At 44.2% G+C, this 16,722-nt stretch overlaps 1 protein-coding gene across 2 annotated transcripts in view; it reads right to left on the reverse strand.

Moving 5' to 3' along the window:
- The window catches only part of corin (corin, serine peptidase), a 76,417-nt gene extending 71,431 nt beyond the window's left edge, over positions 1-4,986 (reverse strand). For both annotated transcript variants that reach the window (XM_060937844.1, XM_060937842.1), the window contains exon 1: positions 4,810-4,986. In XM_060937844.1, the coding sequence (XP_060793827.1) occupies positions 4,810-4,869 (60 nt within the window). In that variant the 5' untranslated portion in view covers positions 4,870-4,986. The remainder of the gene's footprint in view (positions 1-4,809) is intronic.
- Between the last annotated feature and the right edge of the window lie 11,736 nt (positions 4,987-16,722).

The following is a 16,722-nucleotide window of genomic DNA, read 5'->3' on the forward strand; positions in this document are numbered from 1 at the left end:
TGACATTGGAACAACATGAAAACTCTTGTGACTAACAAAAAAAAAATTATATATATATATTATATATATATGGGCGGCACGGTGGTGTAGTGGTTAGCGCTGTCGCCTCACAGCAAGAAGGTCCGGGTTCGAGCCCCGTGGCCGGCGAGGGCCTTTCTGTGCGGAGTTTGCATGTTCTCCCCGTGTCCGCATGGGTTTCCTCCGGGTGCTCCGGTTTCCCCCACAGTCCAAAGACATGCAGGTTAGGTTAACTGGTGACTCTAAATTGACCGTAGGTATGAATGTGAGTGTGAATGGTTGTCTGTGTCTATGTGTCAGCCCTGTGATGACCTGGCGACTTGTCCAGGGTGTACCCCGCCTTTCGCCCGTAGTCAGCTGGGATAGGCTCCAGCTTGCCTGCGACCCTGTAGAGCAGGATAAAACGGCTAGAGATAATGAGATGAGATATATATATAATAAATAAAATAAAACTCAACTCAAAAACAAGTAACTCAAAGAAAAAAATGGATGAGGGGAAGTGACATATTTCTTCTAATGAGTTCTTAATTTTTAAAAAAAAATTTTATAGCTATGCCTGGATTTACAAAACTGCATGGCTTCAAATTCTAATATTCTAATATATTTTAATGTATAATATATCACATCACACATCACATTATCTCAAGCCGCTTTATCCTTCTACAGGGTCGCAGGCAAGCTGGAGCCTATCCCAGCTGACTATGGGCGAAAGGCGGGGTACACCCTGGACAAGTCGCCAGGTCATCACAGGGCTGACACATAGACACAGACAACCATTCACACTCACATTCACACCTACGGTCAATTTAGAGTCACCAGTTAACCTAACCTGCATGTCTTTGGACTGTGGGGGAAACCGGAGCACCCGGAGGAAACCCACGCGGACACGGGGAGAACATGCAAACTCCGCACAGAAAGGCCCTCGCCGGCCCCGGGGCTCGAACCCAGGACCTTCTTGCTGTGAGGCGACAGCGCTAACCACTACACCACCGTGCCGCCCTGTATAATATATTATAATGATAAACATATAATGATTTAATTGTTTAATATGAATTACAATATAATAACACCTCTTTATTGTGGGTACCAAGTATTCATTTTTGGTAAGATAAGCAATATTATTCATTATTATTATACTGTGCTGCACAATGATGTTTAACACCAAATACATTTACTTTTCCCTATACAAAATTCTTACACGCTTATGTATTTTTGCTGCTGTAGGTCATACGCATGCATCAGCGTCATAAAACAATTTCTCTGATGTGTTGTGCTCTTATGAAAATAAACAGCATGGGTTTGATACTTGCTTTATTTCTATTCACTTGAATTCTATTTTATTTGTATAGCGCAACTGACATTGTTGCAAGCAAAAAATTCTAGATAGAAATTATGTATAATTTTATTTGTGTACTATTTAACAGTTTCAGTCAATCAAGTAGATTTTACTGGAAATTATATGATAGGTTATTAGTTACAGTTACTTCAATACATTTGAATAATACGAAAACACATGCAAAGTTTTGTGAACATTTTAAAAGTACACCTTGGAAAGTGAACTCTCTTTTCCCCCCACTTTATCACTAGGCCTGTTTTTCTAGACCTGTTTCTATTGTTCTTTTGGGATGAAAAATATTCCTTAAAGCCATTTACACAACAACAGGTTGTGTGTGTGTGTGTGTGTGTGTGTGTGTGTGTGTGTGTGTGTGTGTGTGTGTGTGTGTGTGTGTGTGTGTGTGTAAAATGCATTTTGATCTACACACAGCAAAATCCCCAGTGTTGAATTAACACCCAGAGTGTTTATATATGTCCAATTAACTCTGAAAGTGTTAATTCAACACTGGGGAATTTGCTGTGCACGCTGTACAAAAGATCTAGATTGTTCTTTATTAGCACAATGTGCTGAATTTCAGAAACCAAAACCAAATACACCTGTGACTAGGAACCATCCAAAGAACCATCAAAGAAACTCTATCCAGAGTGTACACCCTTAAAAAAGAAAGGTAGCAAACAATACCTTTCTTTATCTTTGGGATGCATGGGCATAATTTATGGTAGGGACAGTGGGGACATGTCCCTAACACTTTTCTGATTACCTAAAATCATCCCCACCACAATTTTGATATTAATATGTGTTTAAATCAAACAATAATTTCTATCAGCTGTACAATGGGTTAACGCCCTCGTGTTCCCACTGGATGAGAAATACAGTTTCTATTGGTGTTTGTTTGCTTTGTTCCCACCTAAACAGGCAGCAATGTGATTGCTGCAGTGCATTTTAGATGAAAACAGCACAGTGCTTAGTCAGAGGAGAGAGCTCACTACAGTTCATTCCAGGCTGACTGTCGCAGGTGCTCTGCCTTCTGTGATCGTGATGTTATGGTATCAGTAACAAATTAAACACATAATATTGGTTGTTCAGTGATATGAAAGACACAGTCAGCTGTCTTGCCCATACAGACCAGAAATTGTAATCATCATATGCTTATGTTACCACTGGAGAAATAAAAATAGTTAGGCATATTAATGTTACACTAGTAGCTAGTATACTTTGCAAACATTAACAGACAATGTATTTAGCTAGCAAATTAAATGTTTTTGTGACTGGGTGTGCTGTAGGGTGATTTTTGTGCTATTAATTTTGACTTGGGTGACATTAACTGTTCTTGTTCTTCTCGTGTTGGCATTATACCTGTTGGCAGAGGAGCATTAGTAATTCTTCCACGATTGCTCATTTGCTATTCTGTCTTCTCCAGTTTCAAATCCCAGCTGTGTGGATACAGCCTGGAGTTAACATTACAATTCATTATTTTCTGATGACCGATTAAACCACCTGTAATACTTCCTCTTAACTCAGCAGTCTGGATTAGCATCATGAATGCAGGGAATAAAAAGGGAGAAATGAGGTCTTATTTCTTGGTAAATATAAGTATGTATGGAGTAAAAGGCTGAGTTAGCTCACTTGTTACCAGCAAATAACATTTGCCAGTAAACGTATGCTTGTTGAGTTAACTCATTTTCTAGTGTTATATTGCAAATCAGAAATCAGTTTGTTCATTTTCATAACTTGTATAGCAAGTTAGGAGTTCCATTCATTTTCATTTTTTATTGTTAATACAGACATCAGAAAGGGGGGGGAGAGAGAGAGAGAGAGAGAGAGGGAGAACTCCCGGGCCAGACAGAGAAAGAAAAGAGGAAGGAACAGGTAAGAAATTGCATTATGAGCTGTAATGTTACATCAAAGAGCACATCCTTCAGATTTGAACCCATTTCTCCCATCGCCCACTCTAAGAGCATGAACAGAGTGGCCAGTTTTTAAGTTAAGGTGCAGATGCTCATATCTCATTGAGCATATTCTTCTGATGCAATTGTTAAAAAAAAAATTCTCATGTGCAAGACCAAAACTGGAAAAAGTGGTTGCCACTGGCTGTGTATTACATAGTAGTTGTCTATAGAGGCATCAGAGACAGAGGGAGACGGAGACAGAGGCAGAACCCAGGCCAGGCAGAGAGAAGAGAAAGAGATGACCAGGTAAACATTTCAACTGTGAGCTTTGGTGTTGTTTAAGAGTGGATTCCTGCTTTCAGAGCATTTTTAACATAGTTACTGGGAGTGGCCAGATTTGGTCTCCTAGTCAATGCCAAACCAGCTTCACTGGGAGACCAAATTTTAAACCAAGTTATGTTTTATCATTTGGTTCAATCAGTTGCAATTAATTAACCAAGTACCATGTAAGTATACATTTAACAAGGAAAACTTGGCACTGCATTAACTATGTTGATATTATGCTGGCTGAAACAAGGATTCGTAATGCGGCAATTTGCATCACAGAATATGCTGCAAGCGGTGCAGCCGCATGGACTCTGGGGCCTGTGATTGTATTGCCCAGACCAGTTGGTCTCATAGCGGAAAATCCTTAAAAAATGCTCTGGCTTCAAATATTTATAAGACATTATTAATAGGATTAATAATATCACAATAGGTTCTTGTAGTTAGTTTCATAACACATTTAAATGTTTGTAGAGTACAAATGTAATGTACATATATGTATGTGCATCATAAAAAGTATTGCAATTTTTTTAATGTATTTTAGAACTATTGGCTCATGTCGTGTACGATGATAGTGTCAGTGTATAATATACCGAGGAATTGGGCACTGGTATATACCATATACCATATGGTATGGATCAAATGGTTATTTCGTCAGGTTGATGTGCAAGTACTGTACAAGCTCCTGCCAGAATTACGTCCCTGCCACTTTCCAACTCAAACTTCCACCCTAGTTGGGATGGAACCATCAAAAGGACATCCTTTCTACCTTTGATTTGTATATTTCTCATAGCAAGGTGTTTGTACTGGATATGTATAAATGATTTGTGGCACATGAATAGTAATTAGTTTATAGAGTAAAGTTTTCAAGGCACTAGATGTAGACTTGATGCTTCCACTCCAGCGACAAGAAAAAGTGCCGGTTAGTAGGCGACCCCTGTGTCCTGAGACAGTGTCTACATACAGTAGTCTATCTGCACAGGGACTTTACTATAAATAAACGGAACAGAAAAGCGGCTCCTGCTTTAATAAATACCGCTTTAGAGGAGCGCGAGCTCTCTGCGCCAACACTAAACTGTGTACAAGTTTGTTCGCGCGCATTTAAAATAGCCCTTGTAATTTATTTCATTATTAATTTATGGCAAAATAAAGCGCTCCCTCTGAATGCGGCCCGGTATATAAATTATGAAACAGAGAGAGAGAGAGAGAGAGAGAGAGACTCGGTCAGTGTGTTTGCCTTACCGTTGTGTGCTCGCGCGGCTCCTCCAGGCTGAGCGCGCGCAGCTTCTCGGTGGAGGACATGCACGCGCGCGGGATGGACGGAAGAGGAAAGAGCGGGCGCGCGTGCGGATGGACAGGTGTACGGAGAGAAGAAGGAAAAAGGAAACTGCCTGTCCTGCCTGGCTCGCGCTCCTTCGCTCTCTTCTCACACACACGTTCTTCCTAATTAAACCCGCGGCGCGCGCGCCTTTCTGGCGCTCATAACAGCCCCGTTAACTCCGCCCTCACAACGAGCCGGCGCCGCCCACAGGGGGATCAACACGTTTAAAAAAAAAAAGTTTAACAAATATAAACTGAGATTGTTTCATTTCTCTGCGCAAACTTTCGTTCTGTAATTTTTCCACCCACGTCGGTGATACACACGTTTCCAGCTGTATGATTTATTATTTTCATACTGATGATAATGTTGCCGACGACAAAGTGTGTGTCAGTGCGAGAAATTTGTCAATTAAACTGTCAGTGAGCGCTGCTATGACGCTCCTCTTAGGTCCACCAATAGGAGGACAGCAGAGGCACAGCTAGCGGCCTTAGAGAAATAGGAAAGGACAGAAAAAGCTCACGGCGGCACGGTGATGTAGTGGTTAGCGCTGTCGCCTCACAGCAAGAAGGTCCGGGTTCGAGCCCCGTGGCCGGCGAGGGCCTTTCTCTGCAGAGTTTGCATGTTCTCCCCGTGTCCGCGTGGGTTTCCTCCGGGTGCTCCGGTTTCCCCCACAGTCCAAAGACATGCAGGTTAGGTTAACTGGTGACTCTAAATTGACCGTAGGTGTGAATGTGAGTGTGAATGGTTGTCTGTGTCTATGTGTCAGCCCTGTGATGACCTGGCGACTTGTCCAGGGTGCACCCCGCCTTTCGCCCATAGTCAGCTGCGATAGGCTCCAGCTTGCCTGCAACCCTGTAGAAGGATAAAGCGGCTAGAGATAATGAGATGAGATGAGAAAAAGCTTACGGAGGCACGGTGATGTAGTGGTTAGCGCTGTTGCCTCACAGCAAGAAGGTCCGGGTTCGAGCCCCGTGGCCGGCCAGGGCCTTTCTCTGCAGAGTTTGCATGTTCTCCCCGTATCCGCGTGGGTTTCCTCCGGGTGCTCCGGTTTCCCCCACAGTCCAAAGACATGCAGGTTAGGTTAACTGGTGACTCTAAATTGACCGTAGGTGTGAATGGTTGTCTGTGTCTATGTGTCAGCCCTGTGATGACCTGGCGACTTGTCCAGGGTGTACCCCACCTTTTGCCCATAGTCAGCTGGGATAGGCTCCAGCTTGCCTGCAACCCTGTAGAAGGATAAAGCGGCTAGAGATAATGAGATGAGATGAGATGAGATGAGAAAAAGCTCACGGAGGCACGGTGATGTAGTGGTTAGCGCTGTCGCCTCACAGCAAGAAGGTCCGGGTTCGAGCCCCGTGGCCGGCCAGGGCCTTTCTCTGCAGAGTTTGCATGTTCTCCCCGTGTCCGCGTGGGTTTCCTCCGGGTGCTCCGGTTTCCCCCACAGTCCAAAGACATGCAGGTTAGGTTAACTGGTGACTCTAAATTGACCGTAGGTGTGAATGGTTGTCTGTGTCTATGTGTCAGCCCTGTGATGACCTGGCGACTTGTCCAGGGTGTACCCCGCCTTTCACCCATAGTCAGCTGGGATAGGCTCCAGCTTGCCTGCGACCCTGTAGAAGGATAAAGCGGCTAGAGATAATGAGATGAGATGAGAAAAAGCTCACGGTGGCACGGTGATGTAGTGGTTAGCGCTGTCGCCTCACAGCAAGAAGCTCCGGGTTCGAGCCCCGTGGCCGGCCAGGGCCTTTCTCTGCAGAGTTTGCATGTTCTCCCCGTGTCCGCGTGGGTTTCCTCCAGGTGCTCCGGTTTCCCCCACAGTCCAAAGACATGCAGGTTAGGTTAACTGGTGACTCTAAATTGACCGTAGGTGTGAATGTGAGTGTGAATGGTTGTCTGTGTCTATGTGTCAGCCCTGTGATGACCTGGCGACTTGTCCAGGGTGTACCCCGCCTTTCGCCTGTAGTCAGCTGGGATAGGCTCCAGCTTGCCTGCGACCCTGTAGAACAGGATAAAGCGGCTAGAGATAATGAGATGAGAAAAAGCTCACTTGTTTCACACACCCGAGCTGATTTCCAGATCACGTGAGCCTACTTAGATCAAAAGGTGCAGGCTATCTGCTGGTACCTCGTATAGTGAAGGCTACATAGGGGGCAGAGCCTTTTCTTACAAAGCCCAACAGTTATGGAACAGCCTTCCAAGTAGTGTCTGGGAATCAGACACAGTCTCAGCATTTAAATCTAGGCTGAAAACATATCTGTTTAGTCAAGCCTTTTGTTAATGGTGTTTATGAGGTAAAGGTGTAGATCTGGAGGGTCCTCAGACATAGAGTGTTTTGGTAAACTGGGATGTATGGATGCTGTCAGTCCCCCACTCGCTTGCTCACTCGAGTTTATTGACTGTGTAGTGGCTGCTGCTTTACGTTCCGGGGCCCCCTCATGCCTGTGTCACCTTCTGGCTCTCCCCTTTTAGTTATCCTGTCATAGTTAGTTGCCGGGGCGGCACGGTGGTGTAGTGGTTAGCGCTGTTGCCTCACAGCAAGAAGGTCCTGGGTTCGAGCCCCAGGGCTGGCGAGGGCCTTTCTGTGTGGAGTTTGCATGTTCTCCCCGTGTCCGCGTGGGTTTCCTCCGGGTGCTCCGGTTTCCCCCACAGTCCAAAGACATGCAGGTTAGGTTAACTGGTGACTCTAAATTGACCATAGGTGTGAATGTGAGTGTGAATGGTTGTCTGTGTCTATGTGTCAGCCCTGTGATGACCTGGCGACTTGTCCAGGGTGTACCCCGCCTTTTGCCCGTAGTCAGCTGGGATAGGCTCCAGCTTGCCTGCGACCCTGTAGAACAGGATAAAGCGGCTAGAGATAATGAGATGAGAAAAAGCTCACTTGTTTCACACACCCGAGCTGATTTCCAGATCACGTGAGCCTACTTAGATCAAAAGGTGCAGGCTATCTGCTGGTACCTCGTATAGTGAAGGCTACAAGCGGCTAGAGATGATGAGATGAGATGAGTTAGTTGCCGGAATCCCTGCTTGTACTCAGTGCAATATGTACAGTGGTGCTTGAAAGTTTGTGAACCCTTTAGAATTTTCTATATTTCTGCATAAATATGACCTAAAACATCATCAGATTTTCACACAAGTCCTCAAAGTAGATAAAGAGAACCCAGTTAAACAAATGAGACAAAAATATTATACTTGGTCATTTATTTATTGAGGAAAATGATCCAATATTACATATCTGTGAGTGGCAAAAGTATGTGACCCTTTGCTTTCAGTATCTGGTGTGACCCCCTTGTGCAGCAATAACGGCAACTAAATGTTTCCGGTAACTGTTGATCAGTCCTGCACACCGGCTTGGAGGAATTTTAGCCCATTCCTCCATACAGAACAGCTTTAACTCTGGGATGTTGGTGGGTTTCCTCACATGAGCTGCTCGCTTCAGGTTCTTCCACAACATTTCGATTGGATTAAGGTCAGGACTTTGACTTGGCCATTCCAAAAGATTAGCTTTATTCTTCTTTAACCATTCTTTGGTAGAACGACTTGTGTGCTTAGGGTCGTTGTCTTGCTGCATGACCCACCTTCTCTTGAGATTCAGTTCATGGACAGATGTCCTGACATTTTCCTTTAGAATCCGTTGGTATAATTCAGAATTCATTGTTCCATCAACGATGGCAAGCTGTCCTGGCCCAGATGCAGCAAAACAGGCCCAAACCATGATACTACCACCACCATGTTTCACAGAGGGGATAAGGTTCTTTTGCTGGAATGCAGTGTTTTCCTTTCTCCAAACATAACGCTTCTCATTTAAACCAAAAAGTTTATTTTGGTCTCATCCGTCCACAAAACATTTTTCAATATCCTTCTGGCTTGTCCATGTGATCTTTAGCAAACTGCAGATGAGCAGCAATGTTCTTTTTGGAGAGCAGTAACTTTCTCCTTGCAACCCTGCCATGCACACTATTGTTGTTCAGTGTTCTCCTGATGGTGGACTCATGAACATTAACATTAGCCAATGTGAGAGAGGCCTTCAGTTGCTTAGAAGTTACCCTGGGGTCCTTTGTGACCTTGCCGACTATTACATGCCTTGCTCTTGGAGTGATCTTTGTTGGTTGACCACTCCTGGGGAGGGTAACAATGGTCTTGAATTTCCTCCATTTGTACACAATCTGTCTGACTGTGGCTTGATGGAGTCTAAACTCTTTAGAGATGGTTTTGTAACCTTTTCCAGCCTGATGAGCATCAACAATGCTTTTTCTGAGGTCCTCAGAAATCTCCTTTGTTCATGCCATGATACACTTCCACAAACGTGTGTTGTGAAGATCAGACTTTGATAGATCCCTGTTCTTTAAATACAACAGGGTGCCCACTCACACCTGATTGTCATCCCATTGATTGAAAACACCTGACTCTAATTTCACCTTCAAATTAACTGCTAATCCTCGAGGTTCACATACTTTTGCCACTCATAGATATGTAATATTGGATCATTTTCCTCAATAAATAAATGACCCAGTATAATATTTTTGTCTTATTTGTTTAACTGGGTTCTCTTTACCTATTTTTAGGACTTGTGTGAAAATCTGATGATGTTTTAGGTCCTATTTATGCAGAAATATAGAAAATTCTAAAGGGTTCAGAAACTTTCAAGCACCACTGTATACTGTTCCTACTTATTCAGGTGACATTGTGCATACCTAACAACCTGTGTTCCAGTGGCGGCTGGTAGTCTTTCAAACAGGGGAGGCTGGTCGGTTACGATATTTCCAGATTTTAAAAGAAAAAACATAAATTTTGCCCATACTCTTGCCTCTGATCTGGCTGATTGTTGGCAGCGTCACAAACTGTGAAATAACAGGTTCTTTTGGCCCATTAGCCTGCTGTCCAATATACATGATGGTGGTGTTGGGGGGTATATTTTAACATTTTATATTTTAAAATTGTGGCATGTTGTTTAAAAATTTATCATTATTGAAAGCAGCTCTTTGTCAGGAACCTCAGCAGTAGAGCTGGGTGCCACACATTTCATTCAATGACACTTTCCCTATATTTTACTTATTTTGACTGAGAAATGTTTTATTGACAATTTTGATAACCCTTCACTTTTAATCCAGGTCTGTAGTGTGAAATGTTCTCGGCTGTGTTTTTGTTTAAAAATGTTTTCCAAATTGTAGCTGTGTTTAATTCATATCCAGAAAAATATATATTCCAATATAATATACTCAGCATAAACATTTTAAATAGATTCTATATTTTTGGTCCATCCATGACATATTACTAAAGTAGCCTATTTACTGTTGTTGATGTGGGTCACTTGCTGTTAGCCAATTCACTTTCTCGTACCAGGAGAGCTGAAAGGAACGAGTATTATTCCCTACCTTTTTCACCAAGTCAATTTGAGGCGTTGGTCTACCCTGCTCTTTAATTTAAATTTTTCCTCGAAAGGAAGACTGGCAAATGGCTTCGCCAAAATTAAATCAGCAATGCTTGGCATCCGTGTGCAGCTTTCTTGCTAGCTGACTAGCCCCCTCAAGTTCAAGTTCAGTCACTCAAATAAACTAAATTTCTGGAACTAAGATAGCAAACTTGACAACACTATATTTACACTTTATTTACAATGAAAATATATACAAACTAAAAAAGCTGGTAGAAACCGTATATAATGAATGAAATCGAAATGTAAGCTGATCTCTTACAATACACCACAGCACTTGCGAATCTGCATGGGACTGAACTGAAATTCACCGCTGCCTGTCTATAGTTGAAACGAGCTGTCAATCAAAGAAAATATCCGGCTGCTTTCACCAATCACCAGTCTCCTCGCGGAAACTGCCATGTCCCTCCCATGTGAGGCTGGGAGTCCGTAGGCAGGCATTTTCGCAGTATTTGTCCAATAACCGTCTTGCATTTTGAGATTGAAAAGCGCAGAGCTCCCAAATGCCATTGAAGTCCACTGAGGCTGGGAGTCCGTGAGACTCCGTGGGCGGGCGGTTTCACAGTATTTGTCCAATAATCGTCTTGCATTTTGAGATTGAAAAGCGCATAGCTCCCAATGCCATTGAAGTGCACTGAGGCTGCGCTGCATCGCACTGTCACGAGGGGGAAAAACTCAAGCACACATTAAAGTTATAAGGGAATGATTTCGCACTGTAGTTGGGTTGAGCACATATATTTCTATGATTCTGGATCTGAAATAGCAATGTTATAAGGTCGGTTATAACATAAGCCTAGCGCAATTCATCCTACATGATGTTCGTCATTTTTAGAGGAGGCTGAGCCTCCCTCGTTGTCTTAGAGCAATCGCCTGTGCTGTGTTCCCCCCCAAATCTGTCCCTCTGAGTTACATGTCAGTCCTGGGATCGAGATGCTGACCTCTTCTGCTCCTCGGACCTGCCATCCATCCTGGTGCCCTGTGTCTGGTTGGAGCCTCATCGCATCGCTCCTGTGGAGGGCGGCCCCATGTGGACGGTTGGGGGTCGTGCCTGGAGGACACTCTGGACTCTTGCAGTGGTGCTTTTGTGGCTGGGGACTGCAGTTGACTTGCTGACTTTAGGACTGCAGTTGACTTGCTGACTTTGGGACTGCAATTGACTTGCTGACTTTGGGACTATGGTTGTCATGAACAGTTTTGCGCTCTGGTTTCCGTCAGTAGGGGGTTTATAGCATCAATGAAGCTGACTTTGTTAGGACTGTTAATGTTATAGTCATGTTGTCTGATGTTGCATGGATGGGGATGTGTTCCCTTTTGAGTCTGGTTCCTCTCGAGGTTTCTTCCTCATGTTGTCTGAGGGAGTTTTTCCTTGCCACCATTGCCACAGGCGTGCTCATTGGGGATAGATTAGGGATAAAATTAGCTCATATTTTAAGTCATTCATCTCATCTCATCTCATCTCATTATCTCTAGCCGCTTTATCCTTCTACAGGGTCACAGGCAAGCTGAAGCCTATCCCAGCTGACTACGGGTGAAAGGCGGGGTACACCCTGGACAAGTCACCAGGTCATCACAGTTAAGTCGTTCAAATTCTGTAAAGCTGCTTTGCAACAATGTTTATTGTTAAAAGTGCTATACAAATAAACTTGACTTGACGTGAGCAGAACGTGAACGTAGTCGTGTTCTTTAAAGTGCATATTTACACAACATGCCTACCTGCAAGATGGCGCCAGTGTGTCTGTCGGCCTGCCGTCTGCTCCATGAGCTCTTACCTGTCCGATCGTTGTTTTGTCTGTACCTGCTCCTCTCCCTGCTGCACTGGAAATACTCCACTGCTTTTCGGATTTACGATTGCCAAACATTGCTACATATTAAGGACTCCCTAGAACTTTTCACCAGTGGTAGTCCTGCCGCTCACAATTGGCATCATCATACGTTTGCTCACCTTCCCACAGAGTGCATTCGCTGGCTTCCCTGTTGCACCGTCCACCGAAGGAGGCGTCGCAAGTGCCGGGGCAAATGTGGAGGTTTTCGGGTGAAGATCAGGAGCCGGGCGAGTTCCGCCCTCTCACAACCAGGGCACACGGGGTGGGATGATCTCTTCCTGACCCGGCGTTCGTGGGACCGGAATTACTCTTGCCATGTCTCCATTGCTCCACTGACTACCTTGACGCCCGACAGCCCAGTTCGATCGAGGCCACGTTTTATGCTCGACAGTTCTGCTCGACCAAGGCCACGCATCCGCAATGGTGGGGTAAATCCCAGGAACATTCGTAAGTTGGAATACTCTCGTTGTCTTCAGGGCGTGGCTCATTCTGTGGCTAGGATGGCGCTAGTCAACAGCAGGTCGGTGGTGAACAAAACTTTTATACTGAATGACTTTTTCTGCCGTCATGATCTGGACTTACTGTTCCTAACTGAGACCTGGATCGCTGCTGGAGTTGATGAGTCTTCTGCCTTTGGTGAACTGTGCCCTACAAACTGTTCCTTTATTAGCACTCCAAGGCGCATTGGAAGAGGAGGCGGAGTAGCTCTTGTTTACAAAAATGTCTTCAAAATACAGTCGCTTCCTGTAGAGACATTTTCTACTTTTGAACTTCAGTGCATAACAGTGGAATCTAAAACCAACCTGTTGGTGTGTGTATTGATATACAGACCCCCAAACCAGATAAAGATTTTATTGCTGAATTCTCAGGCTTTCTTTCTTATTATGTGTCAGTGCATGACCGGTTATTGGGTGATCTTTAATATTCATGTTTGATGCCCAGACAAACCCTTGGTAAGGGAATTCTGTGATGTATTGGACTCTTTTGGCTTCACTCAACACGTAGATCAACCCACCCATACACTGGATCACACCCTTGACCTCATTTTGTCTTATGGTTTCACTGTAGATATTATTATTGAGGAGGCTACTTTCTCTGACGACACACCTATCCTATTCAACACAATCCTTCCCAGTCCTGTGCAGACCGTCAGAGTTCTTGGTCACTACTCTAGACACGTAAACTCACTCACTACAGCTCAGTTCTCAGACTGTTTTCTCAGGCTGTTGCTACTACTTTGTCTACAGCTGCATCTGCCTCATCTTGCTCAGATGAACTGATTGCTTTATTCCATTCCTCCTGCACATCTATTCTCGATTTAGTGGCTCTTCTCAGTTACAGACGACCACATTTCAAATCTCAGGTCAGATTAGATGAAGCTACCTGCTCTCTTAGGCAGGCCTGCCGGAAAGCTGAAAGAAAATGGAGGAAAGATGGTCTCACTATCTCCTTCGAAATCTTTAAATCTTCACTAAAATCCTTTCAGGCAGCTGCCAAAGCTGCCAGAGCTAAATATTTCTCTGATATTATTAATCAGGGGTGGCACGGTGGTGTAGTGGTTAGCGCTGTCGCCTCACAGCAAGAAGGTCCGGGTTCGAGCCCCGTGGCCGGCGAGGGCCTTTCTGTGCGGAGTTTGCATGTTCTGCCCGTGTCCGCGTGGGTTTCCTCCGGGTGCTCCGGTTTCCCCCACAGTCCAAAGACATGCAGGTTAGGTTAACTGGTGACTCTAAATTGACTGTAGGTGTGAATGTGAGTGTGAATGGTTATCTGTGTCTATGTGTCAGCCCTGTGATGACCTGGCGACTTGTCCAGGGTATACCCCGCCTTTCGCCCGTAGTCAGCTGGGATAGGCTCCAGCTTGCCTGCGACCCTGTAGAACAGGATAGAGTGGTTACAGATAATGAGATGAGATTATTAATCAGCACTCCAACAGACCTAAAATTCTGTTTAACACTATAAACTCAATCATAAACCCAGCACTCTCACCAGCTCCTATCACCAATACTGATGCCTGTGAGAAATTCTTGGAATTTTTCATTGACAAGATTGAGAATATCAGAGCTCAATTCTCCCTCCCACTGCCAACCCCCCTTTATGTCTCCCCTGGCCCTATACCTAGTTTCAGTCAATTTCATAATATTCCCCTTGCAGATTTAAAGGACCTAGTCCTACGCATGAAACCAACCTCCTCTCCTGGTGATGCTGTCCCCTCTCATATTATTAAAGAAGCTTTTGATGAAGTTGGTCCCTCCATACAGGTAATTATTAATTTGTGTCTGTCATCTGGTGTTGTTCCTGCGTGTTTTAAGCATGCGGTTGTCCAACCCCTGCTTAAAAAGCATAACCTGGATGGTAAATGCTTGAGTAATTACCGCCCTATCTCTAAGCTCCCTTTCATTTCCAAGGTGCTGGAGAAAGTCGTGCTGTCCCAGCTGCTTCCCTTCCTGTCTGAGCACAATATTCTAGAGCCGTTCCAGTCAGGTTTTAGAGCACTCCACAGTACTGAAACAGCTCTGCTCAAAGTGACTAACAATCTACTGCTCATTCTAGACTCAGACGAGAATGTAATCTTGGTCCTATTGGACCTTAGTGTGGCCTTTGACACTGTGGACCATGACATCCTCCTCTCTCGTCTTGAGGAGTGGGTAGGCATTAATGGGACAGCACTGCATTGGTTCAGATCCTATTTAAAACACAGAACCTTTTCTGTATCTCTCGGTCATTTCTCCTCTTCCTCAGCCCCAGTCTCTTATGGGGTCCCGCAGGGCTCTATATTGGGTCCAGTACTCTTTTGTTTGTATATGCTCCCCCTAGGTAACATTATTAGAAAGTATGATATCTCCTTTCACTTCTATGCAGACGATACACAACTGTACCTCCCCTTTAAATCTAGGGATTCCATACAGCCATTATTGGATTGACTTGAGGACATTAAGTGCTGGATGACCAATAACTTCCTCCAGCTAAATAACGACAAAATTGAGGTCATCATTTTTGGTCCTCCCAAATCTAGATCCTCAGTGGCTGACAAGCTTGCTCATCTCTCTCCATATGTTAAGTCATATGCTAAAAACCTAGGTGTCACTCTTGATTCAGAACTCTGCTTTAAAAAGCAGATTAGTACTGTTATTAAGAATAGCTTCTTCCAGCTGAGAATGATCTCCCGTCTCAAACCTTCTTTATCCTTTGAAGACCTAGAAAAAGTCATCCATGCCTTCATTACATCCCGGCTAGATTACTGCAATTCCCTCTATCTTGGTCTCCCCAGTCTCAATTAATGCGTTTACAGTTGGTGCAAAATGCAGCTGCTAGACTGCTGACAGGTACCAAGAAGAGAGAGCACATTACCCCTGTCCTGGCTTCTTTACACTGGCTCCCCATTAGTTTTAGGATCCAATTTAAAGTCCTACTAATAGTCTACAAGGTGCTGCATGGTCAAGCCCCCACTTACCATACATCTCAGATCTTCTGAAACCACCCCCTGCACCTCAGCCCCTCAGATCTGCTGATAAAGGTCTCCTCCATGTGGCCCAGACTCACCTTAAACAAAAAGGTGATAGGGCATTTGCAGTAGCGGCTCCAAGTCTGTGGAACTGTTTGCCCCCAGACATTAGATTCGCCCCCTCTATTTCCTCGTTTAAATCCAGACTCAAAACTCACCTCTACTCACTGGCTTTTGCAACCTCTTAGCAGCCTATTCCCTAGTTCTTTTTGTAGTGGGTGTTATTCAATGTTGTTGTTCATTTGTTGTTTGTGTAATTCTGGCCTCTTTGTCTATCTGTCAATCTCTGTGTTTGTAATGTGTACTTTTGTTGCAGCTATTAATGCATCTTTTCTTTTGTGTTGTGTTTGTTTGTGCATTTTACCTCTGATTTCTTAGCTACCCTATGTACAGCACTTTGGTCAGTGAAAACTATTTTAAATGTGCTTTATAAATTAAATTTGCTTACTTATATTCTGGACCAATTTAGTGGTTTTATATATATATATATATATATATATATATATATATATATATATATATATATGAAAGTATGTCCCTTTACACACTCATCCAGAAGGGTAATTTTGCACAAGGCCATCTGTCTACAGCAGAAAAAAGATAAAATAACAAAACGCGTCTGGAAAAATCCCAAAGGAGTCTGGAGCCAGATTCGTGATGTCATGTGCGGATCCGCCAGCAGGCTGCGAGAGCTTGCGTGGGTTTAGCGCACAGTCTGTGTAGACCAAGTTTAGCAGCTAGCGATTTTGCATTGAAATATGGAATTGTCGCCTGAGCTTCTAAACCCATGGATTCATGTATCAATGCTCATCTATCTATTGTTACATAAACCATATCTTTTCTAATTACTATTATGTATTTATATATTTCTTCATAGCCCTGTGATGACCTGGCGACTTGTCCAGGGTGTACCCCGCCTTTCGCCTGTAGTCGGCTGGGATAGGCTCCAGCTTGCCTGCGACCCTGTAGAACAGGATAAAGCGGCTAGAGATGATGAGATATTTCATAGCCCTGTGATGACCTGGCGACTTGTCCAGGGTGTACCCCACCTATCGCCCATAGTCAGCTGGGATAGGCTCCA

The sequence above is a fragment of the Neoarius graeffei genome, chromosome 13 (genome assembly GCF_027579695.1).
Source record: "Neoarius graeffei isolate fNeoGra1 chromosome 13, fNeoGra1.pri, whole genome shotgun sequence".
NCBI classification, from domain to species: domain Eukaryota; kingdom Metazoa; phylum Chordata; class Actinopteri; order Siluriformes; family Ariidae; genus Neoarius; species Neoarius graeffei.